Genomic DNA, 26532 nt, shown 5'->3' on the forward strand with positions numbered 1-26532 from the left:
GCATGTTCATTTTTTTTGGAGTAAATTAAAATCTCCAAGTTTCCCCAAAGTTTCTGCGTCAGAACAACTCAGTTAGTTCCGATTTTTTTAGGTTGGTATTTTTTTTGCGTCATACAGGGCATATAACCTGATGTCTGAGCCAGTTTTTCCACATTTAAGCAAGTTTGGCCAAATCACATTTTTCCTAGGACGGCGTATGTTACCACTCCCAAAAAAACCTTCTGGGCACTTAAGAAAAACCAGCACACATTAAAAAATCGGTGCAGAAAGCTGCCACTGTTTCTGTGTGAAGTTTTGGAGGGAGTCAAGAAGACAAACATGCATCATGAAGCTTAATTTTTTTCAAAGTCAAAAGGGAAAAAATGGAAGCCTAATACAATTCTTTAATTTTTGATTTTTTTCAAAGTACCATGCTACTACCAAATGTCTCCTCACCAGGCTCGAGCCCCTGTGTCCGGGCGAGGGAGCGATTCTGCCGCAAGTCGGCCAGCAGAATCGCTCCCTCGACCGGACGCAGGGACTCGGCTTCAGGGGGGTAAGGGCCGAACTGAACTGCCAGCCACTTATATAAGGGATGACAACCCTTAGGCTATACAGCAGCTTCAAAAGAAGCCCGGGCGGGGGATGGGAGGTGGAAGCAGAGTCCCTGTGTCTTGAGCGATTCTGCTGGCTGACCCTCGAGCCCAGTGAGGAGACGTTCGATGCTGGGGTGATACTTTGAAAAACATCAAAAATTAAAGAATTGCATGAGACATCGTTTCTTCATTGAATACCTAGTATTCCGTTCTAAGCAAGCCTATTGCGCATGCGCAGACCAGGATGTGGTCCAGACAATGGCGCCGGCCTTAGGGAGAGAGAGAGGAAAGAAAGTGCGAGAGCTTTGTCCTGCTATTCTGAGCTTCTTGCAAAGCTACAATTAAATAGTGGGGGCAATATTGACAATGCCATACCTCGTGCAAGCCATCTGCATAATGGTGCTGCAGAGGAGAAGATTGATTAGATATCATCACCTGAGGAACCTCAGAGCACGTAGGATGATGGGCAGGAGGCCTTACCCACATCGGGTATATCGAGACAGGCGTTCATACCTGTGCCTGAGTGATGCAGACTGTGTGAGAAGGCTGCGTTTCTGCAAAGAAGATGTAACCGAGATCTCTGAGTGAGTAAAAGCAGACCTGCAACCCAGAAGCGTCAGGAGGACTGCTTTGTCAGTTGGAGTAAAGGTTACAGCTGCACTTTCATTCTATGCATCTGGATCGTTCCAAGCTACAACTGGGGACATGTGCGCCATTTCTCAACATGCAACACATATCTGCACTCAGCAGGTGACTGCTGTACTATGTGCCCGCTGTACTATGTGCCCAGAGGAATGACTACATAAAGTTCCCCATGACCGTCCTGGCAATGCGTGACAAGGCTATGGGATTCTCCAGGATGGCTGGCTTCCCAAAGGTACAGGGTTGCATTGATTGTACCCACATCGCCTTGTAAGCGCCTTTGGAGGATTCCGAGATGTACAGGAACAGAAAAGGCTTCCACTCCGTGAATATGCAGCTCGTCTGTGACGACATGCATCGCATCATGGCAGTTGATGCAAGATACCCTGGGATCACCAATAATGCGTTCATCCTATGCGAGAGCGCTATATCTGCCATGTTTCAGCAGCAGCCAGAAGGGCAGAGCTGGCTGCTGGGGAACAAAGGGTATGGCCTCACCACCTGGCTCATGACGCTCCTACGCGTAACCCAGACGGAAGCTGACCGGGGATACAACATGTCACACATTGTGATGCACAGCATAAGAGAGAGGACCATTGGCATCTTGAATCAGCGTTTCCGATGTCTGGACCATTCTGGAGACTACTTGTAATACTCCCCTGAGATTGTCGGTCAGTTCATTGTTGTCTGCTGCATGCTGCACAACTTAGCCATCATAAGGCAGCAGCAGCTGGTAGTAGAAGACCCACCTGAGGTGAAAGTGGCAGATGATGAGGAGCAGGAGGAGGGGGAGGATGAGGAAGCCATGCAACTACCTGAACTCGGAGCACGACGTTCAAAAATTAGAACGGGGAAACTTTCAAGTTATTTGTTTGGAGGAGTCGGGGTCAAACAAAAGGGTGTAACTCTTGAAATACGCCAAAAAACAGCATTGGGGAAAATTGAGCCCATTGATTGGAGAATGCCATTTGTGACAAACAGCTTTGGGGATAGAGATTTCTTCTTACAGAATTATATTGATAATCTACAGCAAATCTTCAAGGAGTGGTAGCGAATTAATCTTTCAGCCAGAGGGCTATCTATGAGGTTTAAAATGTTACTACAGGGTACTAGTTTTGGAAAGGTTGGTCAAGATCGATTCTGGCTATCGCAAGTAAAGCTTCATTTAGCAATTGTTTAGGGAGAAATCAAATGTTTGTGTTCAGGAGTGAATTATATATTTAATTTTGTTATATCACTTATTGTTTGTTCTATCTCGTGTAAATAAAGCCACTTATTGGTCCAAAGCCGGTCTCGATTCGGTACGAGTATTTATGCAATTTCCTGTCAGAAATCATGGTGAATTCACATGGCAGCACATGATGTATTCCAGTCGGCTGTGTGCAGAGTACAGGTTCTCCGTTAAAATCCCTGGATCTCACTATCCTTGGGCTCAAAATTGGCCCACCCGTTTTTTTCGCCGCACTTACCAGAGATGCGCCGACTTTGTGGGCTGAAAACGGCGCCGAAAAGATGTCTCCGGATTCTGGCCACTCTGTGGCCTCTCCCATGTCTTGGCGCGGTGTGGTCTGTCGATTGGGAAGATGGAGCTAGGGCCCTGCGCGAAAAACAGTGCCGGCAGCTCTCCGCATGCGCACTGGAGGTTTCGCGCATGCGCAGTAGCTCCTGCCCCCAGCCTCTGTGTGTGTGCTGCTGCCACTATCCCAGGCTGAGTGGCCTCACGATTCGCGTCGGGGTAGAACTACGTTCACTGAAATAGTCAGAGAGTGTCAATCAGTCAGAGAGCGAGAGAGAAAGAGACAGTCAGTCAGAGAGAGAGAGAGAGAGAGACAGACAGTCAATCAGAGAGAAAGAGTCAGTCAGTCAGAGAGAGAGTCAGTCAGTCAGAGAGAGAGAGAGAGAGAGAGAGTCAGTCAGAGAGAGAGTCAGTCAGAGAGAGAGAGAGAGTCAGTCAGAGAGAGAGTCAGTCAGAGAGAGAGAGAGTCAGTCAGAGAGAGAGAGTCAGTCAGAGAGAGAGAGTCAGTCAGAGAGTCAGTCAGAGAGAGAGAGAGTCAGTCAGAGAGAGAGAGTCAGTCAGAGAGAGAGAGAGTCAGTCAGAGAGAGTGAGAGTCAGTCAGAGAGTCAGTCAGTCAGTCAGAGAGTCAGTCAATCAGAGAGAGAGTCAGTCAGTCAGAGAGAGAGTCAGTCAGTCAGAGAGAGAGTCAGTCAGTCAGAGAGAGAGAGTCAGTCAGTCAGAGAGAGAGTCAGTCAGAGAGTCAGTGAAATACCCAGTGGAAGTAGAGGTTCCGTGTCTCTTTTGGCAGGTTAGCAGTTTATCTTAGAAGTCATTTTCTGCTTGGATGTCGGCGGCCTGTGCTCTCCCTGTCATCCCGCACCTATCCCCGGCCGAGTGGCCTCCCACACCGGCTGGCCTGCTGACTTTCCGGACCGAGTTTTGATTGGAAGGTAGGACTTAGTTTTATTTTTTTATTTCTTCTTGAATGTTTTTATTTCTTGAATGTTGTTGTGCTTTGCAAGGTCCTCTCCGCTTCCCTTCCCATCTCTGGCCGAATGGTCTCAGATGTACCTACCTGCGCTGATTTCTTAACACTCCGCAAGGGTTTTCTGTGCGGCCACAAATGACCACATACGCTGGCCTAAGTTAGTTTGGATCAACTATTAGCTGTCCAAAGTGGCCTAAAATGGCCAAAACGGGCGTAGGTGGCTGGTAACGCCCCCTTTTGAAAAAAAAATTAAACTAAAAAAAAAATCCTAACTAACTCACTTACACGGACGCAAATTGAATGTGCAGAATGGGGATTTTAAGATACTCCAGAAAAATCAAGTTGTTCCAAAAAAAACAGAGCAACTCCTGGCCAATTTTGAGCCCCTTATCTTGGATATTGGGCAGGAATAGGATCCGGATCATAGGGAGTGATCAGTGATGGCGAGTCTGAGAAAATATCTAGCATAAAACTGTGACGAGCCTTATTGCACAGAAATGTCTCAAAGCACTTCACATATTAAGTAATGAACTAATTTCTTTCGAATATACTCTTCTATATTCCAACTACAGTTGATGCTTTATGTCTTTCCAAGTACTCAACTCCCTTCATGACCACTATTTTTGAATAAATACAGATGCCTCCAAGTTACTTAAGCTACTTACTTGGGAATGATTTGTGATGCAATTTACAGTTAAGAATGATGTGGAAAAATAATTCAAAAGGTTAGTCATAAAGTTGCCTTTCCTGCCATATTTCTGATCAGATTTCTCATCTGCAATAAGATACATGCATTTTTCTGTTGAATTTCTATTCCTTTACAGGAAAAAGCAATTTCTCTAAATGGATGGTGCACAAAAATCTTTCCACTGCTTGCCAGTTTACTTAAATATGAAAATATGTACTCTGCAAGTGATCCTGCCAGATTGCAAGTGTTTGTCAATACTTTTTGATTCAAAAGTAACTTTAAGTCCCTGATTTGACTAAGATCCAATGCATTTGTTTTTCATTTTTGTTTTCCCTTTACTCCAATTAGATTACCATCATCTCATTGTGTTTTTTGCAATGCGACTCCTCTCCAGTCACTTCAAAAATGTTCTGTTGTTTTTTTTTAAACATTGCTCCATCTTGTTCATTTGAATATCCTCCATTTATCTTGTCTTAATTTCAACTCTCCTGAAAACGGATATATTAATAGTATTATTCATTGTTTGACTCCTTCCCTTTTGTTCAATGGAATTATGAGAATTGGTACCCAAGTGCTCCACATTCAAAATTCTCTACCATATTAAATGCTAGCTAACAGTCTGTTCGCTGGCATTCTAAATATGTTGCTGTCGGTAAGCTTTTTGAAAAAATGTTTCAAAAAGAATATCACCCTTTCCGAGATGGCTTCTTAAATGCAGACAAGGCAGAGCAAATGGCAGCTCTGTATTTCCATTCACCTTTAACTTTTCCCCCAGAGAGCATGGCACATTGCCAAATGTGGCTGTCTGACTACTGCACTGATGACTCCAGCTGGTCACCAAGGAGAAGGGACCAGCTGTACCATAGCAACTTCATTCTTCTGCTCAATTCTCAAAAGTTCTGAAAATCAGGCATACTGTTTCTTCTTTAAAAGGCTCCATTATTGGCAACATAAAGCAGATATTGGAATCCTTGCCATATAAAGAGTTCAGTGCTGTTATGATTTTACAGTTTGCTTTTATTCTGGAAAGAAACCAAAAAGTTTCGTCAGAATAAAAAAGTGTCTATGAAAATGAAAATGAGCCCTTTAAGAAATAGAAAAAAAACATGTTTTTAAGCATGAAAAAATGTTACTACAACTAATCGAATAGATACATGCATGTTCCTGTAGAAGTTTCCATTCCTTTACAGAAAAATGCAATTGCTCTAAATGGATACTGCACAAAAATCTTTCCACTGCCTTGCCAGTTTACTTAAACATGAAAATATGTGCTCGGTATGTGACCCTGCCAGATTACAAGTGTTTGTAATTCATTGAATACTTCCTTGATGTTCTGTATAGAATTATTACTTAACTGTGTCATCTCTACAGCTGTAACAGCAGAGGAGTCGCAATAAGGTTACTGTAGACAACAGCAGCTATGTAATATCAAATGGGATTAAAATCAGCTTTGTATCAATAAATTCAGAGATTTGTTTTGGGTGGTGAATTGGCTAAAAAAAATAATTTCCTCCCAAATTTCAGAAATAATTTCCCATGGTTTTCATAGAATTACAAAAAGGCACGACACAGAAACAGGCAGTTTGGCCCAACCAGTCCATGTTGGTATTTAACCTTCACACCAGTAGTAGTCCTAATGACATGTGCTCTCCCTGTTCCCATATCCCTTTCTCTTTCCTTCAACCTCCTATCTAACCTGTTTTTAAATGCTGACATGGTCTCGGTTTCAATCAGTAACGTTGTGCATTCCACAGCCTTACAACCATGTATGTAAAATGGTTTCCTCTGCTCTCTGTCCTAAATTTCTTACATTTAATCTTCAATCCAAGTCCCTTTATTCTAGACCCCTCAACTACTGGAAACAGTCTGATTCTACCTACTCTGTCCAATGCCTTCATCATTTTAAACATCTTTATCAATTTATGCTCGAATGGAACATAAATACCAGCATGCACTGGACAGGCCGATTGGACTGTATATTCTATGTAATTCACCCCTGAATCTCCTCTGTTCTAAAATAGCACCAAGTTTTCAACTCTTTCTTCATATTTGTATTTCCTCGTACCAGATTAGCATCCTGGCGAATCTATCTCCAGCTATTCCTGTAGGATGGTAATACAGCTAGTAACAAATCTGTCTTCAATTCCTAACTAGGTATGGAGCAAGGTCAGCAACAATACAGGGAATGTCTTGCTTTACCAACCTCATTGAATTTTTTGAAGAGATAACAAAGTGAACAGACAAGGGTGATATAATTTATCTAGATTTTCAAAAGGCCTTCGATAAGGTACCACATAATAGACTAATGAATAAGATCAGAAAATGAGGAGTCAGGAGACAAGTAGCAGAATGGATAGCTAGCTGGCTTAAAGACAGAAAGCAGAGAGTAGGGGGTAAAGGGTAGCTATTCAGAATGGCAGAAAGTGGGAAGTGGTGTTCCACGAAAATCAGTGCTGGAACCACTGTTATTTAACGATTTAGACTTCAGAATTAAAAACACCATTTCTAAATTTGCAGATGACACCAAATTTTGTGTGGGGAGGGGGGGTGGATAGTCAATACTGAGGAGGAATGCAACAAATTACAAGATGACATTAATAAGCTTGCAGAATGGGCACATAATTGGCAAATGAATTTCAACACAGAAAAATGTGAGGTACTACATTTTGGTAGGAAGAATAAGGAGGTCACTTATTAATTGGAAGGTGCGAGTCGAGATGGGGTAGAGGAATTAAGAGATCTCGAGTACAAATACACAAATCACTAAAAGTTGCGACATAAGGTCATAGAAAGGCAAACCAAACACTAGGGTTTATTTCTCGAGGGATGGAATTGAAAAGTAGAGAAGTTATGCTAACCTTGTAGCGAATCTTGGTTAAACCACACTTGGGAGTACTCTGTTCAATTCTGGCCGCCATATTACAAAAAGGAATCATTAAAGAAGCAGTAGCAGGACATTTGGAAAAGTATAATTCAGTCAGGCAGAGTCAGCATGGATTTATGAAGGAGAAGTCATGTTTAACAAATTTGCTGGAATTCTTTGAGGATGTAACGAAGAGGGTAGATAAAGGGGAACCAGTGGATGTGGTGTATTTGGGCTTGCAGAAGGCATTTGACAAGGTACCACATAAAAGGTCACCGCACAAGATAAAAGTTCACGGGGTTGGGGGAATAGAGTAGCATGGATATCTCATCATCATCATAGGCAGTCCCTCAGAAGCGAGGAAGACTTGCTTCCATTCCCAAAGTGAGTTCTTTGGTGGCTGAACAGTCCAATACGAGAGCCACAGACCCTGTTACAGGTGGGACAGACATTCGTCAAGGGAAGGGGTGGGTGGGGCTGGTTTGCCGCGCGTTCCTTCCGCTGCTTGCGCTTGACCTCTTCACGTTCTTTGCGTTGAGACACGAAGAGCTCAACGTCCTCCTGGATGCACTTTCTCCACCTAGGGCGGTCTGCAGCCAGGGTCTCCCAGGTGTCAGTGCTGATGTCGCACTTTACCAGGGAGGCTTTGAGGGTGTCCTTGTAACGTTTCCGCTGCCCACCTTTGGCTCGTTTGTCATGAAGGAGCTCCGCATAAAGCATTTGCTAAGGGAGTCTCGTATCTGGCATGCGAACTATGTGCCCTGCCCAGCGAAGCTGATCGATTGTGGTCACTGGCGATGTTAGCCTGGACAAGGACACTGATGTTGGTGTGCCTGTCCTCCCAGGGGATTTGCTGGATCTTGCGGAGACATCGTTGGTGATATATCTCCAGTGACTTGAGGTGCCTTCTATACATCGTTCAAACCTCTGATCCATACAGGAGAGCGGGTATTACTACAGCCCTGTAGACGATGAGCTTGGTGGTAGATTTGAGGGCCAAGTCTTCAAATACTCTTTTCCCCAGATGGCCGAAGGCAGCATTGGCGCACTGGAGGCGATGTTGAATCTCCGCATCAATGTCTGCTTTTGTTGATAAGAGGCTCCCGAGATTTGGGAAATGGTCCACGTTGTCGAGGGCTGCGCCGTGAATCTTGATGATTGGAGGGCAGTGCTGTGCGGCAGGGACAGGCTGGTGGAGGACCTTTGTCTTACGGATGTTAAGCGTAAGGTCCATGCTTTCATATGCCTCAGTGAATACATTGACTATATCCTGGAGTTCAGCCTCAGAATGTGCGCAGACGCAGGCGTCATCCGCATACTGTAGCTCAACGACAGAGGTTGGGGTAATCTTGGATCTGGCCTGGAGGCGGCGTAGGTTAAACAGCTTCCCACTGGTTCTGTAGTTTAGTTCCACTCCAGCGGGGAGCTTGTTGACTGTGAGGTGGAGCATGGCGGTGAGGAAGATTGAAAAGAGGGTTGGAGCGATGACACCAAGGACACCGAGGCTGTCAGGGCCCAATGGAAGGAGCACTTTGAAGATCTCCTCAATCGAGACTCTGCCTTTGACTCGAGTGTTCTCGACTCCATCCCACAGTATGCGACCCGCCACCAACTCAGTGAGACTCCAACATTGCACGAGGTAGGCAAAGCCATAAAACAGCTCAAGAATAACAAGGCTACCGGTGGGGATGGAATCCCTGCTGAGGCGCTAAAATATGGCAGAGGCGTGGTTGGCGCGGATACATGACCTCATCTCTCTCAACTGGAGGGAGGAGAGCATGCCGGGAGATCTCAGAGATGCAGTGATTGTGACCATTTTTTAAAAAGGGGACAAGTCCGACTGCGGCAACTACAGGAGAATCTCCCTGCCATCAGCCACTGGGAAAGTTGTCGCTGGAGGTCTCCTCAACTGTCTTCTCCCTGTGACCGAGGAACTCCTCCCAGAATCAGTGCGCATTACGTCCCCAACGGGGCACAACGGACATGATCTTTGCAGCGTGACAGTGCAGGAAAAATGCAGGGAGCAGCGCCAGCCCTTATACATGGCCTTTTTCAACCTTACAAAAGGCCTTTGACACTGTCAACCGTGAGGGTCTATGGAGTGTCCTCCTCTATTTCGGTTGCCCCCAAAAGTTTGTCAACATCCTTCGCCTGCTTCACGATGACATGTAGGCCATGATCCTTACCAACGGATCCATTACAGACCCAATTCACGTCTGGACTTGGGTCAAACAGCATGGATAGAGGATTGGCTAACTAACAGAAAACAGAGAGTCGGGATAAATGGTTCATTCTCAGGTTGGCAATCAGTAACTAGTGGGGTGCCTCAGGGATCAGTGCTGGGACCCCAATTACTTACAATCTATATTAACGACTTGGAAGAAGGGATCGAGTGTAACGTAGCCAAATTTGCTGACGATACAAAGATGGGAGGAAAAGCAGTGTGTGAGGAGGACACAAAAAATTTGCAAAAGGACATAGGCTAAGTGAGTGGGCAAAAATTTGGCAGATGGAGTATAATGTTGAAAAGTGTGAGGTCATGCACTTTAGCAGAAAAAAAATCAAAGAGCAAGTTATTATTTAAATCGAGAAAAATTGCAAAGTGCTGCAGTACAGCAGGACCTGGAAACATAAAAGGTTAGTATGCAGGTACAGCAAGTGATCAGGAAGGCCAATGGAATCTTGGCCTTTATTGCAAAGGGGATGGAGTATAAAAGCAGGGAAGTCTTGCTACAGTTATACAGGGTATTGGTGAGGCCACACCTGGAATAATGCGTAGTTTTGGTTTCCATATTTAAGAAGGATATACTTGCTTTGGAGGCAGTTCAGAGAAGGCTCACTAGGTTGATTCCAGAGATGAGGGGGTTGACTTATGAGGAAAGGTTGAGGAGGTTGGGCCTCTACTCAATGGAATTCAAAAGAATGAGAGGTGATCTTATCAAAACGTGTAAGATTATGAGGGGGCTTGACAAGGTGGATGTAGAGAGGATGTTTCCACTGATAGGAGAGACTAGAACTAGGGGGCATAATCTTAGAATAAGGGGCCAGCCATTTAAAACTGAGATGAGGAGGAATTTCTTCTCTCAGAAGATTGTAAATCTGTGGAATTCACTGCCTCAGAGAGCTGTGGAAGCTGGGACATTGAATAATTTTAAGACAGAGACGGACAGCTTCTTAACCGATAAGGGATTAAGGGGTTATGGGGACCGGGCAGGGAAGTGGACCTGAGTCCACGATCGGATCAGCCTTAATCGTACTAAATGGCAGAACAGGCTCGAGGGGCCGTATGGCCTACTCCTGCTCCTATTTCTTATGTTCTTATGTAGAAAAGGGAGGCAATGCAGAGGGTGCAGAGAAGATTTACAAGGATGATACCAGACCATCAGGAAAGGATGAACAGGCTGGGTCTCTTTTCTCTTGAAAAGAGAAGGCTGAGGGGTGACCTAAGAGAGGTCTTTAAAATTATAAAAGATTTTGAAGAGTAGATGGAGAGAGAGTGTTTTCACTTGTGGGGAAGAGCATAACCAGAGGCTATCAATATAAGAGAGTCACTAAGAAATGAAATAGGGAATTATTTACCCAAAGAGTGGCTAGAATGTAGAACTTGCTACCACAGGGAGTGGTTGAATCAAATAGTATAGATGCATTTAAGGGAAGGCTAGATAAGCATTTAAGGGAGAAGGGAATAGAGGGTTATGCTGATAGAGTTAGATGAGGAAAGATGGGAGGAGGATGGAGTATAAACTCCGGCATGGACTGGTTGGGCCAAATGGCCTGTTTCTATGCTGTATATCCCATGTAATCTTATGTAAACACTGACATAATTACCACAATGGCCATCTTCTGAACTGAGGTCATCAAAGGTTGATATAGGTCACACACAAAGGCATTGTTTATTTAAAGTAAGATAAGATTATCAAGAATTTTCATTATCCCACTATCATGATAGCAGGTGAGTAGCTGGAGCCACAACAACATTCTTCAATTTTACTTTTAAAAAGCTATTTAATGGTTGTGAAAGTCAGATGTCTACCCCACAAGAGAGTTGTCCATGAATTGTGTAAATAATGTGGGCTGCCTACTACATTGTTTTTTTCAGTTTTTGCGAAGTTCAAAATAAAAACTGTAAAAAAAAAATGGATTTTCTCCATTATTTGTATTTTTCTAAAAACAGAATAAACTTACTACTTTTATTGTTTGATCCCATGAACCAGATACTACCAGATGTTCTCCTCGTGTCTGATTCCAATCAACACTGTAAACCTTTAACAGGAAGGGAAAAGAAAACACCAAATAGTTAATAGAACAAAATTAGGTAATTTACCTGTGGATAGGAGAGGGAAAGCGGAACTTGCAATCGTTTAATATTTTTTGACAGATACACTTCATTAGACCTTCGATAACTAACCTGTGATTATCAGCAAGTTGGACTACACTTAATTGTTTTTTTTGATGAAACAGTCTATCACGGAGAGGTCATCTAAACTGCTTCAAAGAAAAACCCACAAAGGCAGGTGCCAAAACAGACCTTTCTCCAGGAATCTGCTATTTGCATTGTTAGATCTTTTGGCAGGGAGAAAAGTGAGTTTACAAATATACTTACACACTGTTTTTGAAAATGTTATCAGCAGGATTTCTAAAATTTGTTTAACTTGTCTCTTGTCTATAGTTCACTATATTGCAGTATTTATACAGTAATGGCTACTGTAGTGAACTGGGTATTAAGAATAAACATTCCCAAGGAGTCCAATGGACATTGTGAAAAGTTTTAATGTGGTTTCATAGGGTTGTATACTACAGCAAGTTACCTTTTAGACTTCTTGCGATGTCCATTTTGTGACTTTCTAGCCGAATTACACTACAACATTTCTGCTTTGCATCAATAAACAATTTCGCACGTCACAAACTGGGTAAACTTTTTATCCAACTTGGCAGTATTTTAGTACCGGTCTTGCCATCCCCACTTGCCCTTTCAACTTTAAAGACTTGTGTACATACATCCCCAGATGTCTCTGTTCCTGCATCTCATTTAAAATTGTACCATTTAGTTTATATTGCCTCTCCTTAGTCTTCCTACCAAAATGAATCACTTCACACTTCATTAAATTTCATCTGCCCTGTGTCTGCCCATTTTACCAGTCTATCCATGTCCTCCTGAAGACTGTTACTGTCCTCCTCAGTGTTTACAACATTTCTGAGTTTCGGGTCATCTGCAAACTTTGAAATTGTGCCCTTTATACCCAATTCCAGATCACTGATATATATCAAAAAGAACAATAATCCCAACACTGATCCCTGGGGACACCGCTGCAGATGAAACTTCTGCTTTCTGTCCCTTAGCCAATTTTGTATCCATGCAGCCACTGCCTCTTTAATCCCATGGGCTTCGATTTTGCTCAGTCTATTATGTGGTACTTTATCAAATGCCTTTTGAAAGTCCATATACTCAAAAAGGTGACTTTGGACCTATGGTTCCCAAAACACTCCACCATTGGGCTTTGCCTCCTGTCATTTGAGGGTCTGTTGTAGACCAATTGATAGAGATTAATTGATAATAGTCAACAACTCTGTTATCATTGTATTGTACAACTACCAGGATGGTAAAAGGTGAATTAGATGGACCTTGGTCTTTTTTTCGTCTAGCAAGTCCTATGTTCCTATGAAGGCAGTGTAATGGCAAACCCACTGGGTATCCCACTGTTCCCGATCATGATGGACAAGGTAGCTGGTTCTATACTTCATGGATCAAGAATGTTTGTACATGTCATATACCTGTCCTGCCATTCACTCATTAACTTCTCAAGGACCAATGCAGCAATCCCCAAACACAACTGGGTTATAATATTCTCCTCTTCTACTTGTTCTTTTTAATCTTTTTCCTACTTTTTATTTGTCTTTTTTTTAAATCTCACTTAATCCACTCTCTTTTCTTCCCTATCTTTATTCTTCTTGCTGTCTCTATATATTTCATTTGAACCTCATTCACTCCATTTCCTTTGCTGTTGTTCATTCTGTTTGTTTCTCTATTCTTTTCTTTCTTTGGTTAAAGAAATAGACAATTGGGCATGAAGTTTACCAGGAGATCCCAGTTGCGACATTGATATCGTTGCACTGTTAATGGATCACGTTCAGCAATTTGCCGCACAAATATAGCGCGATATCAATGCTGAGCATAAAGGTTCAATTAACATCGTTCATGGCCAAATCTGCCATTGCAGCAATTTCTGGTCCATTAAAACCTGACAAAGAACATGACAACATTTTTTAAATACCAGGTTGAACTTTTGTCAGTCTGAAACCTCTTCAAATTAAATAAATTACCAAGTTATGTCTACAATTCATTCAAACTGGGAATTTGCGAATTCAATTTTACAATTAACATTGTTTTACCTCTTGAGTGTGTTCTTTGAAGACTTGCAAGGGTCCAATCGGGTTTGCTGTGTCCCACATTTGCAGAGATCCATCACCACTTCCAGTGACCAGGACATGTTCATTGTTCTCACTCCAGGTAACATCAAAAAGACTATCATTCCAGTCAAAACTAAACAAAAGAATACCTTATTTAAAAGGAGGATCTTTGCAAACCTAATTTCCTTGAAAGTGCATAATGTCCACTGCATGCTGGATAGCTGGGCATTTGTACTCACGTAGACCTCATTGTACCTGATAGTACCCGAGTGTAAATATCAGACTCTCAGATAGACACATAAAAGATGTAGAGCTTCTCTGCACAGAGAACAAAAAAAGGTGCTAGGGAAAAACGACGTTGTTGATTGAGAAAGTAAGGCACTATGAAAGGGAAAAAAAAAGATAGTATAGAAATTAAAAGTAAGGATACAAAATACTGAAGCAGTGGCCTACGAAACCAAAATAGGTCAAATTAAATATTAAGTGCAGTCTCATTTTTAAACTAATGAATATACAGAAGCACATCAGGCTGTAACTTGGGGAAGGCAAGTTGATTGAAGAAAGGATCTCAGGTTAAGTGTTTGAATCAAACCACCTACCAGCCAATTCCAACACACTCTATAACGTTGTCCAAGGCCGTGCCGTGGATTTTGATTACCAGGGGACAGTGCTGTGAGGTGGGGTCAGGTTGGTGGAGGACCTTTGTCTTACGGATGTTTAGTGTAAGGCCCATGCTTTCGTACGCCTCGGTGAAGATGTTGACGATGGCCTAATATCAGCAAGGGCAGATAGCAACGACAAGGTCCAACACTGCCTGCAGTGTGCCAACGCAGCCTTCGGTCGCCTGAGGAAGAGAGTGTTTGAAGACCAGGACCTCAAATCAGGCACCAAGCTTATGGTCCACAGGGCAGTAGTGATACCTGCCCTCCTATATGGCTCAGAGACGTGGACCATATACTATAGACACCTCAAAGTGCTGGAGAAGTACACCAGCGCTGCCTCCGTAAGATCCTGCAAATCCACTGGGAGGACAGACGCACCCACGTCAGTGTTCTCGATCAGGCCAACATTCCCAGCATCGAAGCACTGACCACACTCGATCAGCTCCGTTGGGCGGGCCACATCGTCTGCATGTCCAACACAAGACTTCCAAAGCAAGCGCTCTACTTGGAACTCCTACCGGCAGGCGATCCCCAGGTGGGCAGAGGAAACATTTCAAGAGCACTCTCAAAGCCTCCTTGATAAGGTGCAACATCCCCACCGGCACTGGGAATCCCTGGCCCAAGATCGCCCTAAGTGGAGGGAGAGCATCTGGGAGGGCGCTGAGCATCTCGAGTCTCGCCACCGAAAGCATGCAGAAACTAAACGCAGACAGCGGAAGGAGCGTGCGGAAAACCAGACTTCCCACCCACCCTTTCCTTCAACCACTGTCTGTCCCACCTGTGACAAAGACTGTAATTCCCGTATTGGATTGTACAGTCACCTGAGAACTCACTCTGGGGTCCCAGCACTGATCCCTGCAGCACCCCACTAGTTATTGGTTGCCAACCAGAGAATGAACCATTTATCCCGACTCTTTGTTCTCTTTTAGTTAGTCAATCCTCTATCCATGCTAATATATTACCCCCAACCCCATGAACTTTTATCTTCTGCAGTAACCTTTCATGTGGCACCTTGTCAAATGCCTTCTGGAAATCCAAATACACTACATCTACTAGTTCCCCTTTATCCACCCTGCACGTTATATCCTCAAAGAACTCTAGCAAATTTGTCAAACATAATTTCCCTTTCATAAAACCATGCTGACTCTGCTTGATTGAATCATGGTTTTCCAAATGTCCTGCTACTGTTTCCTTAATAATGGACTCCCTCAGCCATCGAAAGACTTATTTTAAGAGTGGAAGCAAGTCTTCCTCGATTTCGAGGGACTGCCTATGATGATGATGATGTATAACTGCAAGTTTGTTACCATTATGTAATTACACTCAGCCTCTCGGCTGCTGGAAAACTCCAAGATTCAAACTTTTTGTTGAAACCAACAAGTCCCAATTATCTGAACAGATTTTAACTTTTTAAATGTGTATCTAGTTGTTTAAAATTTAAGAATTTAATTTGATCACATCTTGAGCTGATTAAAACATGTTTTCACAAAAATAAAATGACTGATTAAAGAAACAGAACTAATTTTATAACAGTGTGTCCCACCCGTTGTTAAGTATATTAATTTTATTTTGATTCAGCAATACTGAGAAAAAATACTAAAAAGCAACTGTTCAGTAGACTGTAAATGAGTCAACTATTCACTGGAGTACTGGAGATGACATTACAAGTAGTTATAGATGAAACTGCCTAATAATGCCAATTGTGCGGAAAGAAAGTTGAAGATACTACTGCGCTGTAACAAGTAACTATTGCAGGGAATTTAAAATACTCGCGGTAACACATTTTAAATACCTTATTGCTGAGACCCAATAAAAATAAAGTGCAGCGATTAAGTGTTTTTTTTAAACAAAGTTAATTGAGCAGTTGAACTATTAATTGGTGTTATCAAGGCTAGGAACTGAAAACATGATATTCCTTGACTAAACTCCTGGCTTGAAGCACTTTTCCTCTTCCCCAATGTTTTCTTGAAAACACTATAAATAGCAGAATGTGTGAAGAGCCAAGACTCAATGACAGAATGTTACATTTTCGCACCCAAGCCTTGAAATTATTGGATAAATAATTGAACATTTTGCAGTAATAGAGCTACTCATGATACCTGAACAACATTACTGTAATATTGAAGATTTGGTCCAGTGTCACCGTGCATGAATCAAATTTTTTAAATCTGATTGGCTCAGGGAGCAAAGGATGTCTTAGAGCTGCTTGAAATCTAAGGATTAAATGCCAGTTCAAATGAAATAACTTTGTTCATTTTTTGGTTAGTTACTATGGCCCCAAGTTTCCACATGATTTGCTCCTGATTTTTAGGAGCAACTGGTGGAGAACGGAGTATCTTAGAAATCGGAATTCTCCACATTTAAGTTTTCTGCAATTCTAGTCAGGTAGAACAGTTTCACTTTTGAACAGAATTTTTTTTTCAAAAGGGGGCGTGCCCGGCCACTGACGCCTGATTTGAAAGTTTCCACAGGGAAAACGTACTCCAAACTAACTTAGAATGGAGCAAGTGAAGATTTTTGTAGGCTTGAAAAAACCTTGTCTACACATTAAAAAATCAGGCTCAGGTTACAAATTAGGCGTTCGGAACGAGGTGGGGGGGAAGGGAAGTCATTACATTCTACAATAAATCCTTAGTTATACTTATACAAATATTATACAAATAAATCCAACCTGAATAAAAATTTATAAGCAAAGAAAAGATTAAATAAACCATGTTTCTACCTGTGTGGAAGTGCTTCAGGCAGGCCTTTCAGGCGGCGGTTTGCCGTCGGGACCGACCGACGGCAGGGGGAGGCAGGGAGAAGGCTGCAGGAAGCCTCATTACTTGAGGCAGCCGTTCCCGACGGCAGGGGGGGGGGGGGGGAGGGGTGGAGGCAGGGAGAAGGCTGCAGGAAGCCTCATTACTTGAGGCAGCCGTTCCCGACGGCAGTGGAGGGGGGGGAGGCAGGGAGAAGGTTGCAGGAAGCCTCAGTGCTGATCATGGAAGGGCAATGTGGTTTTATTAAAAAATGTTAAAAATTGAACAGCTACAAAGAATTTGAATAGTCTCAAACAAGTGCATGTGTCCCGTTTATCACAGTCTAGCTTTAATTACAGAATGCACTCCCTCACCCTCACACACAGAAATATCAAGAAAATTAAAATACAAGCCTTTGCAAGGGTTCAATAAACAAATGTTAACTTTTTCTGCAGCACTTTTTAAAATGGCCGAGTGCCAATGTTTCCTTCAGACTGCGCGTGCGCGAACGCTCCAACGCACGCGCAGGGTTGCCGGCACGAAAAGAACTCATTTAAATTGTACCCGCCCCCTCCTACTTATAAAATCGGCGCGAGTGGTAGGCTCCGCCCCCTGGGCGTCACGCCAAGCAGACATCGAACTGCAAAGCGCTCAAGAATAGCGTGATTTTTTTCAGACGCCGTTTTCGGCGCGAAAAACGGGCGCCCAGCTCGGAGGGGCGCCTGTTTTGCCGCGTGTGGAAACTTGGGGCCCATATTTTTATTATTAGAATCACAATACTTGGTCTCAGAATCAAAATATCAATAACTTGCCTCTTAAAAACAAAAATCACAGCTGGTAATGAAAAATAGCCAACTGATTAAATAAAATTACTGATGTGTTTCTGAGTTGTGTAAAACATAACTTTAATCACTGTTTTCTCTGCTTATATTCCATAACAGTGCTTGATATTAGAGAAAACGAAAGAGTTCATTTTACAGTACCTCCTGAAAGGGATAATTCCAGCTTCTGTCTGTTCCAGCACCACTAATGTTCCACAGCCTGAAAAGTATCACATACAAAAAAAATGTCAAGCAATAGTCAACCAGTTCAATGCCACAAATGGTACTCATTTATTTCCATTGCAGCACTAATTCACGTACAACATTATCACAAGGGCTTGGGACCATTAACTACCAAAACATGGCTAAAAATATCTAAACTTCAACTTTGCAGTGATTACACATGGTCAGGCATCACGTGGTCAAGCCTCCAAGAATGCCTCCAACCAGAATTGGCAACACTGCCGAACATGGTCTCTTATTTAAAAAGGGCAATAAATCTGGCACAGCAACTACAGTCTTTTCAATATTTTGTTTAAAAAAAAGTTAATCGAATAAATTATCGGGTGTAAGCTAGAGAACATCTGTGCAATAACTTAGTTATCAGCACTCAGCATAGATTGAGGTAGTGAAGATCCATTTACCCTCATGCATGAATATGATTTTCGTAGTGTGATGACCAGAACTGAAAATAGTACTGCGATGTGGTCTGACCATTGCATTGCAAAGCCTTAACATAACTTCTAATCTTGTATTCTACGCTAAGCTAATCCTTTTTTGATTGCTTTAGTACATTGGCTAGATATTGAAAGTGATGAGTCCAAGGTCCATATCATTCCAAAGTCTCCCCCTGCTTATTCAAGTCCATTCACTGTACAATTAGGACATTTTTCAGCACATGTGCAATACTTCAAATTTATCAACGTGTTTGCCACTTATCAGCCGAATTGCATAGCCAAGCAAATTGTTAACTACATCCTCTGATCTAATGGCACTTTTCAAAGAAGAGTAAGCAAGTTGGTGTCCTGGCTAACATTTATCGCTCAGCCAAAATCACTAAAAACAGATTATCTGGACATTGTCTCATTGGGGGAGTGTTTGCTAGTGCTGTTGAGGAGGGTTTAAACTAATATGGCAGGGGGATGGGAATCTATGCAGGGAGACAGAGGGAAGAAAAAAGGGGGCAGAAGCAAAAGAAAAGGAAATAAGGAAAAGTGGAGGGCAGAGAAATCAAAGGGCAAAAATCAAAAAGGGCCACATTACAACATAATTCTAAAAGGACAGAGAGTGTTATGCGAGGAGTATTCGTAATAAGGTGCATGAATAAACTGCGCAGGCAGCTATTAACGATTATGATACAATTGGGATTATGGAGACATGGTTCCAGGGTGACCAAGGCTGGGAACCTCAACATCCAGGGGTATTCAACATTCAGGAAGGATAGACAGAAAGGAAAAGGAGGTGGGGTAGCGTTACTGGTTAAAGAGGAAATTAACGCAATAGTAAGAAAGGACATTAGCTTGGATGATGTGGAATCTGTATGGGTAGAGCTGCGGAATACCAAAGGGCAGGAAACGCGAGTGGGAGTTGCGTACAGACCACCAAACAGAAGTAATCAGGTTCGGGATGGCATCAACCAAGAAATTAGGGATGCGTGCAATAAAGGTACAGCAGTTATCATGGACGACTTTAATCTACATATAGATTGGGCTAACCAAGTTGGTAGCAATGCGGTGGAGGAGGATTTTGTGGAGTGTATTAGGGATGGCTTTCTAGACCAATATGTCAAGGAACCAACTAGAGAGCTGGCCATCCTAGACTGGGTGTTGTGTAATGAGAGAGGATTAATTAGCAATCTTGTTGTGCGAGGCCTCTTGAGGAAGAGTGACCATAATATGGTAGAATTCTTTATTAAGATGGAGAGTGACAGTGTTAATTCAGAGACTAGGGTACTGAACTTAAGGAAAGGTAACTGCGATGGTATGAGATGTGAATTGGCTAGGATAGACTGGCAAATGAAACTTAAAGGGTTGACAGTGGATAGGCAATGGCAGACATTTATAGATTACATGGATGAACTTCAACAATTGTACATTCCTGTCTGGAGTAAAAATAAAAAGGGGTAGGTGGCTCAACTATGCCTAACAAGGGAAATTAAGGATAGTGTTAAATCCAAGGAAGAGGCATATAAATTGGCGAGAAAAAGCAGCAAACCTGAGGACTGGGAGAAATTTAGAATTCAGCAGAGGTTGGACAAAGGATTTAATTAGGAGGGGTAAAATAAAGTATGAGAGGAAGCTTGCAGCGAACATAAAAATTGACTGCAAAAGTTTCTATAGATATGTGAAGAGAAAAAGATTAGTGAAGGCCAACGTCGGTCCTTTGCAGACGGAATCAGGTGAATTTATAATGGGGAACAAAGAAACGGCAGACCAATTGAACAAATACTTTGGATCTGTCTTCACTAAGGAAGACACAAATAACCTTCTGGAAATACTAGGGGTTCGAGGGTCTCGCGAAAAGAAGGAACTGAAGGAAATCCTTATTAGTCAGGAAATTGTGTTCGGGAAATTGATGGGATTGAAGGCCGATAAATCCCCAGGGCCTGATAGGCTGCATCCCAGAGTACTTAAGGAAGTGTCCCTAGAAATAGTGGATGCATTGGTGATCATTTTCCAACATTCTATTGACTCCGGATCAGTTCCTATGGACTGGAGGGTAGCTAATGTAACACCACTTTTTAAAAAAGGAGGGAGAGAGAAAACGGGGAATTATAGACCAGTTAGCCTGATGTCGGTGCTGGGGAAAATGTTGGAATCAATTATTAAAGATGAAATAGTAACGCATTTGGAAAGCGGTGACAGGATCGGTCCAAGTCAGCATGGATTTATGAAAGGGAAATCATGCTTGACAAATCTTCTAGAATTTTTTGAGGATGTAACTAGTAGAGTGGACAAGGGAGAACCAGTGGATGTGGTGTATTTGGACTTTCAAAAGGCTTTTGACAAGGTCCTACACAAGAGATTAGTGTGCAATATTAAAGCACATGGTATTGGGGGTAATGTATTGACGTGGATAGGGAACTGGTTGGCAGACAGGAAGCAGAGAGTCGGAATAAACGGGTCCTTTTCAGAATGGCAGGCAGCGACCAGTAGCGTGCCGCAGGGTTCAGTGCTGGGACCCCAGCTACTTACAATATATATCAATGATTTAGATGAAGGAATGGAGATTAATATCTCTAAGTTTGAAGATGACACTAAGCTGGGTGGCGGTGTGAGCTGTGAGGAGGATGCTAAGAACCTGCAGGGTGACTTGGACAGGTTAGGTGAGTGAGCAAATGCATAGCAGATGCAGTATAATGTGGATAAATGTGAAGTTATCCACTTTGGGGGCAAAAACAGGAAGACAGATCATCTGAATGGTGATAGATTAGGAAAAGGGAAGATGCAACGAGACCTGGTACATCAGTCATTGAAGTCTGGCATGCAGGTACAGCAGGCAGTGAAGAAGGCAAATGGCATGTTGGCCTTCATAGCTAGAGGATTTGTGTATAGGTGCAGGGAGGTCTAACTGCAGTTGTACAGGGCCTTGGTGAGGCCACACCTTGAATATTGTGTGCAGTTTTGGTCTCCTAATCTGAGGAAGGACATTCTTGCTCTTGAGGGAGTGCAGCGAAGGTTCACCCGACTGACTCCCGGGATAGCAGGACTGACATATGAAGAAAGGATACTAAGAACCTGCAGGGTGACTTGGACAGGTTAGGTGAGTGAGCAAATGCATAGCAGATGTAGTATAATGTGGATAAATGTGAAGTTATCCACTTTGGGGGCAAAAACAAAGATCATCTGAATGGTGATAGATTAGGAAAAGGGAAGATGCAACAAGACCTGGGTGTCATGGTACATCAGTCATTGATGTCTGGTATGCAGGTACAGCAGGCAGTGAAGAAGGCAAATGGCATGTTGGCCTTCATAGCTAGAGGATTTGTGTATAGGATCGACTAGGCTTATATTCGCTGGAATTTAGAAGAATGAAAGGGGATCTCATAGAAACATATTAAATTCTGATGGGATTGGACAGGTTAGATGCAGGAAGAATGTTCCCGATGTTGGGGAAGTCCAGAACCAGGGGTCACAGTCTAAGGATAAGGGGTAAGCCATTTAGGAGCGAGATGAGGAGAAACTTCTTCACTCAGAGAATTGTGAACCTGTGGAATTCTCTACCACAGAAAGTTGTTGAGGCCAGTTCGTTAGATATATTCAAAAGGGAGTTAGATGTGGCCCTTACGGCTAAAGGGGTCAAGGGATATGGAGAGAAAGCAGGAATAGGGTACTGAAGTTGCATGATCAGCCATGATCATATTGAATGGTGGTGCAGGCTCGAAGGGTCGAATGGCCTACTCCTGCACCTATTTTCTATGTTTCTATGATGCTTGTGGGACCTTGATGTCCGCGAATTGGCTGCCATATTTCCTATATTACTACAACAAATTGTATTTATATTGCACCTTTAACGTAATGAAACATCCCAAAGCGCTTCACAGAAGTATTATGAGATAAAAAATTTGACACCGAGCCGCATAAGTAGAAATTAGCGCAGGCAACCAAAAGCTTGGTTAAAGAGGTATGTTTTGAGGAACGCCTTGAAAGAGAAAAGAGAGGCGGAGAGGTTTAGCCAGGGAGTTCCAGAGCTTGGGGCCTAGGCAACAGAAGGCACGGCCACCAATGCTTGAGCAATTATAATCAGCGATGCTCAAGAGGGCAGAATTAGAGGAGAGCAGACATCTCGGAGGGTTGTGGGGCTGGAGGAGATAGAGAGAGATAGGGAGGGGCGAGGCCATGGAGGGATTTGAAAATAAGAATGAGAATTTTGAAATCGAGGCATTGCTCAACCGAAAGTCAGTGTAGGTCAGCGAGCACGGGGGTGATGGGCGAGCGAGACTTGGTGCGAGTTAGGACACGGGCAGCCGAGTTTTGGATCACCTCTAGTTTACATAGGATAGAATGTGGGAGGCCAGCCAGTAACTACACTTTAAAAAGTACTTAATGGGCTATAAATCACTTTGGGACATCCTGTGGTCGTGTAAGATGTTATATAAATGTATTATTTTTTTGCTTTTTCACCTCTACTGTCCTCTTTATTTTCTAGAATCAGCTTTGACAATCTTTCAGAATTCAATTCACCTAGATAAAAAAAAGTCTTAAAAATGACACTTGCTGGATTTTACACAGTCAAATTATAGCTTCTACCAAAGTTGACCAAAATAAATTGGAAACGTGTTTTGCATTTTAAGAAATAATAAATCCTGCACTAATGGTCATCCAATAATAAATGTTACATTGCACACTTTATTTAACTGAAAAATGCTTTATAATTAGGAAGGATTTCTTTACACCAACAGAGGTGTAATTATTGGGAAGACTGAAGTCATCGTCTTCCCCAGCCACCAACTCTATCCCTCTCCCTGGCAACTGTCTGAGGTTGAACCAGACTGTTTGCAATTCATATTTGACCCCGAGATGAGCTTCCGATCACATATCCGCGCCAACGCTAAGACTGTCTATTTCCGCCCCCCAAACATTGACCGACTGCACCCCGCCTCAGCTCATCTGCTGCTAAAACCCTCATCCATGCCTTTGTTACCTCTACACTTGACTAATGCAACAAACTCCTGGCCAGTCTCCCACGTTTGTGGAAATGTATTTTTATCTAAGCTGATACCATACGGTATTTGTGTGCCCTTTGCAATATATATATAACAAAATGGAGTCCTGGCCCTTCCAGAACTTTCTGCATTTTAGCAGTCAGCTTGCATAAACAGCTAAACCTGGTTGGAGATGGCTGATGGCCATCAGACAGCTAGGAGACAAGTCATGCTGAGACAAGTACCCCCCCATGGTGCTCTCCTATTGTCTACACAACAAGAGTTCCATGTCACCCCACCCTTTTCTATGTACTCAAACCACCAGCCACTATCTCTTGTAGAGACCTCATCCTTTTGATGTAAACGATAAACTGACCAGGAAATTGAACAATCCTGACACAATACAAGACAGATGATAGCCCATTACCTCATTCTCATGGAGTAATGGCTGCCTGGCCAACTGATAACCCTGACAAAAGGAAATATCTGTAAACCATGTCAGGACCAGGATATAGTAATTAACTCTTTATCTGTATTCACTGACTGTGAGACAGAGCAATACACAGGGAGAGGCCATAACTTGGGTTTTTCTGTATAAATATCTTGTGAAACTGTGCCATTGCGGAGGTGTTCACTTAGCCCTTGACTGAGTGTGACCTGCCCCTTGCTAGCAAGCGAATTAAAGAAACTTCTGCCGGAGCTGTAAGTGTCGGAGTCATTCTTTTCGGAGGTCGAGATTTCGACACGTTCTACATTCTATAAACTTGTGGTCATCCAAAACTCTGCTGACCGTGTCCTTACTCGCACCAAATCCAGTTCACCAATCACCAGTGCTCGGTTAAGCATCGCCTCGATTTTAAAATTCTCATCCTTGTTTTCAAATCCCTCCATGGCCTCATCCCTCCCTATCTCTGTAATCTCCTCCGGCCCTGCAATCATCCGAGTTACCTGCATTCCTGGCCTCTTGACCATCCACGATTTTAATCACTCCACTATTGGCGGCCGTGCCTTCAGCTGCCAAGGCCCAAACTCGAATGCCCTCCCTAAACCTCTTCACCTCTATATATATCTTTCCTTCTTTAAGATGCTCCTTAAAACCCATCTCTTTGACCAAGTTTTTTGTCATCTGCCCTAATATCTCCTTACGTGGCTTGGTGTAATATTTTTGTTTGATAACGCTCCTGTGAAGCGCCTTTCATAACGTTAATGGGGCTATAATAAATACAGGTGGTTGTTGTTGGTGTAAATGTGGAACTCCATGCAACAGATTCGTTAAACCCGATAGCACTGACATGTTTTAGGGAATGCTTGATCCATACACGAGGGAGAAAGGAATAGAGTGGGAAGATGTAATTAGGAGGAGGAGGCTTATGTACATTATAAACACCAGCATAGACCACTTGAGCCGAATGACCGGTTTATGTGCTATAGATTTAAGTACAGATGCACACAGCTGTTTTCCCCGAGAGACAATACCGAGTGAGTTGTGTATTGGTTAGACCACACTTGAACTACTGTGTACAATTCTGGTCGCCATATTATAAAAAGGATATAGAGGCACTGGAGAGGGTGCAAACAAGATTTACAAGGATGATACCAGAGATTAGAGGGCATATCTATCAGAAAAGAATGAACTGGCTGGGTGCCTCTTTTCTCTTGAAAAGAGAAGGCTGAGGAGTAACCCAATAGAGGCTTGTTAAAATTATGAAAGGTTTTGATAAAGTAAACAGACGCAGAGTATTTCCACTTGTGGGTATGAGCAAAACTAGAGGCCATCAATACAAGATAGTCACCAAGAAATCAAATCAGAAATTCAGAAGAAACTTCTTTACCCAAAGATGGATGAGAATGTGGAACTTGCTACCAGAGGGAGTGGTTGAAGCGAATAGTATGGATGCATTTAAGGGGAGGCTAGATAAGCATGAGGGAGAAGGAGGGGGGCTCGAGTGGAGTATAAACGCTGGCATGAACTGCTAGAATCATAGAAGTTTACAGCACGGAAGAAGGCCATTTTGGCCCTTCATGTCCGTGCCGGCCAATAAAAGGCTATCCAGCCTAATCCCACTTTCCAGCTCTCGGTCCGTAGTCCTGCAGGTTACAGCACTTCAAGTGCATATCCAAGTACTTTTTAAATGTGGTGAGGGTTTCTGCCTCTACCACCCTTTCAGGCAATGAGTTCCAAACCCCACAACCCTCTGGGTGAAGACATTTCCCTTCATATCCCCTCTAAACCTTCTACCACTTCATTTAAATTTATGCCCGCTAGTTATTGACCCCTTTGCTAAGGGAAATAGGCCCTTTCTAACCACAATATCTAGGCCCCTCATAATTTTATTCACCTCAATGAGGTCTCCCCTCAGCCTCCTCTGTTCCAAGGAAAACAAACCCAGCTTAACCAATCTGTCCTCATAGCTAAGATTCTCCACCCCCAGCAACATCCTCGTAAATCTCCTCCGTACCCTCTCCAGTGCAATCATGTCCTGTCTATAATCTGGTGACCAGAACGGCGTGCAGTACTCTAGCTGTGGCCTTATTAGTGTTTTATACAGTTCAAGCATAACCCCCCCCTGCTCTTGTATTCTATGCCCCAGCTAATAAAGGCAAGTATTCTGTATGCCTTCTTAAACACCTTATCTACCTGGCCTGTTACCTTCAGAGATCTGTGAACATGCACTTCAACGTCCCTTTGTTCCTCTACACTTCTCAGTGTCCTAACATTTAATGTGTATTCCCTTTCCTTGTTAGCCCTCCCCAAATGCATTACCTCACACTTCTCTGGATTGAATTCCATTTGCCAATGTTCTGCCCACCTAATTGATATCTTCCTGCAGTCTACAGCTTTCTTCTTCATTATCAACCATACAGCCGATTTTAGTATCATCTGAAAACTTCTTAATCATACCCCCTATATTCAAGTCTAGATCATTAGATCATTGATGTACACCACAAAAAGTAAGAGGCCTTGTATTAAGCCCTGCGGAACTCTATTGGAAACACCCTTCCAGTCA

General features: G+C 42.9%; 1 protein-coding gene across 4 annotated transcripts in view; it reads right to left on the reverse strand.

Moving 5' to 3' along the window:
* pex7 (peroxisomal biogenesis factor 7) overlaps positions 1-26532 on the reverse strand; it is a 248511-nt gene that overhangs the window by 209615 nt on the left and 12364 nt on the right. For 2 of the 4 annotated variants that reach the window (XM_070885466.1, XM_070885467.1), the window contains exons 2-5: positions 18043-18100; positions 13899-14040; positions 13642-13792; positions 11437-11514 (exon numbers count right to left, since the gene is read on the reverse strand). In XM_070885466.1, coding sequence (XP_070741567.1) covers positions 11437-11514; positions 13642-13792; positions 13899-13909 — 240 coding nt within the window. In that variant the 5' untranslated portion in view covers positions 13910-14040; positions 18043-18100. The remainder of the gene's footprint in view (positions 1-11436; positions 11515-13641; positions 13793-13898; positions 14041-18042; positions 18101-26532) is intronic. The other 2 variants (XR_011593887.1, XM_070885465.1) reach the window with 1 other exon arrangement.

Source organism: Pristiophorus japonicus, chromosome 7, assembly GCF_044704955.1.
Source record: "Pristiophorus japonicus isolate sPriJap1 chromosome 7, sPriJap1.hap1, whole genome shotgun sequence".
Lineage (NCBI taxonomy): Eukaryota > Metazoa > Chordata > Chondrichthyes > Pristiophoridae > Pristiophorus > Pristiophorus japonicus.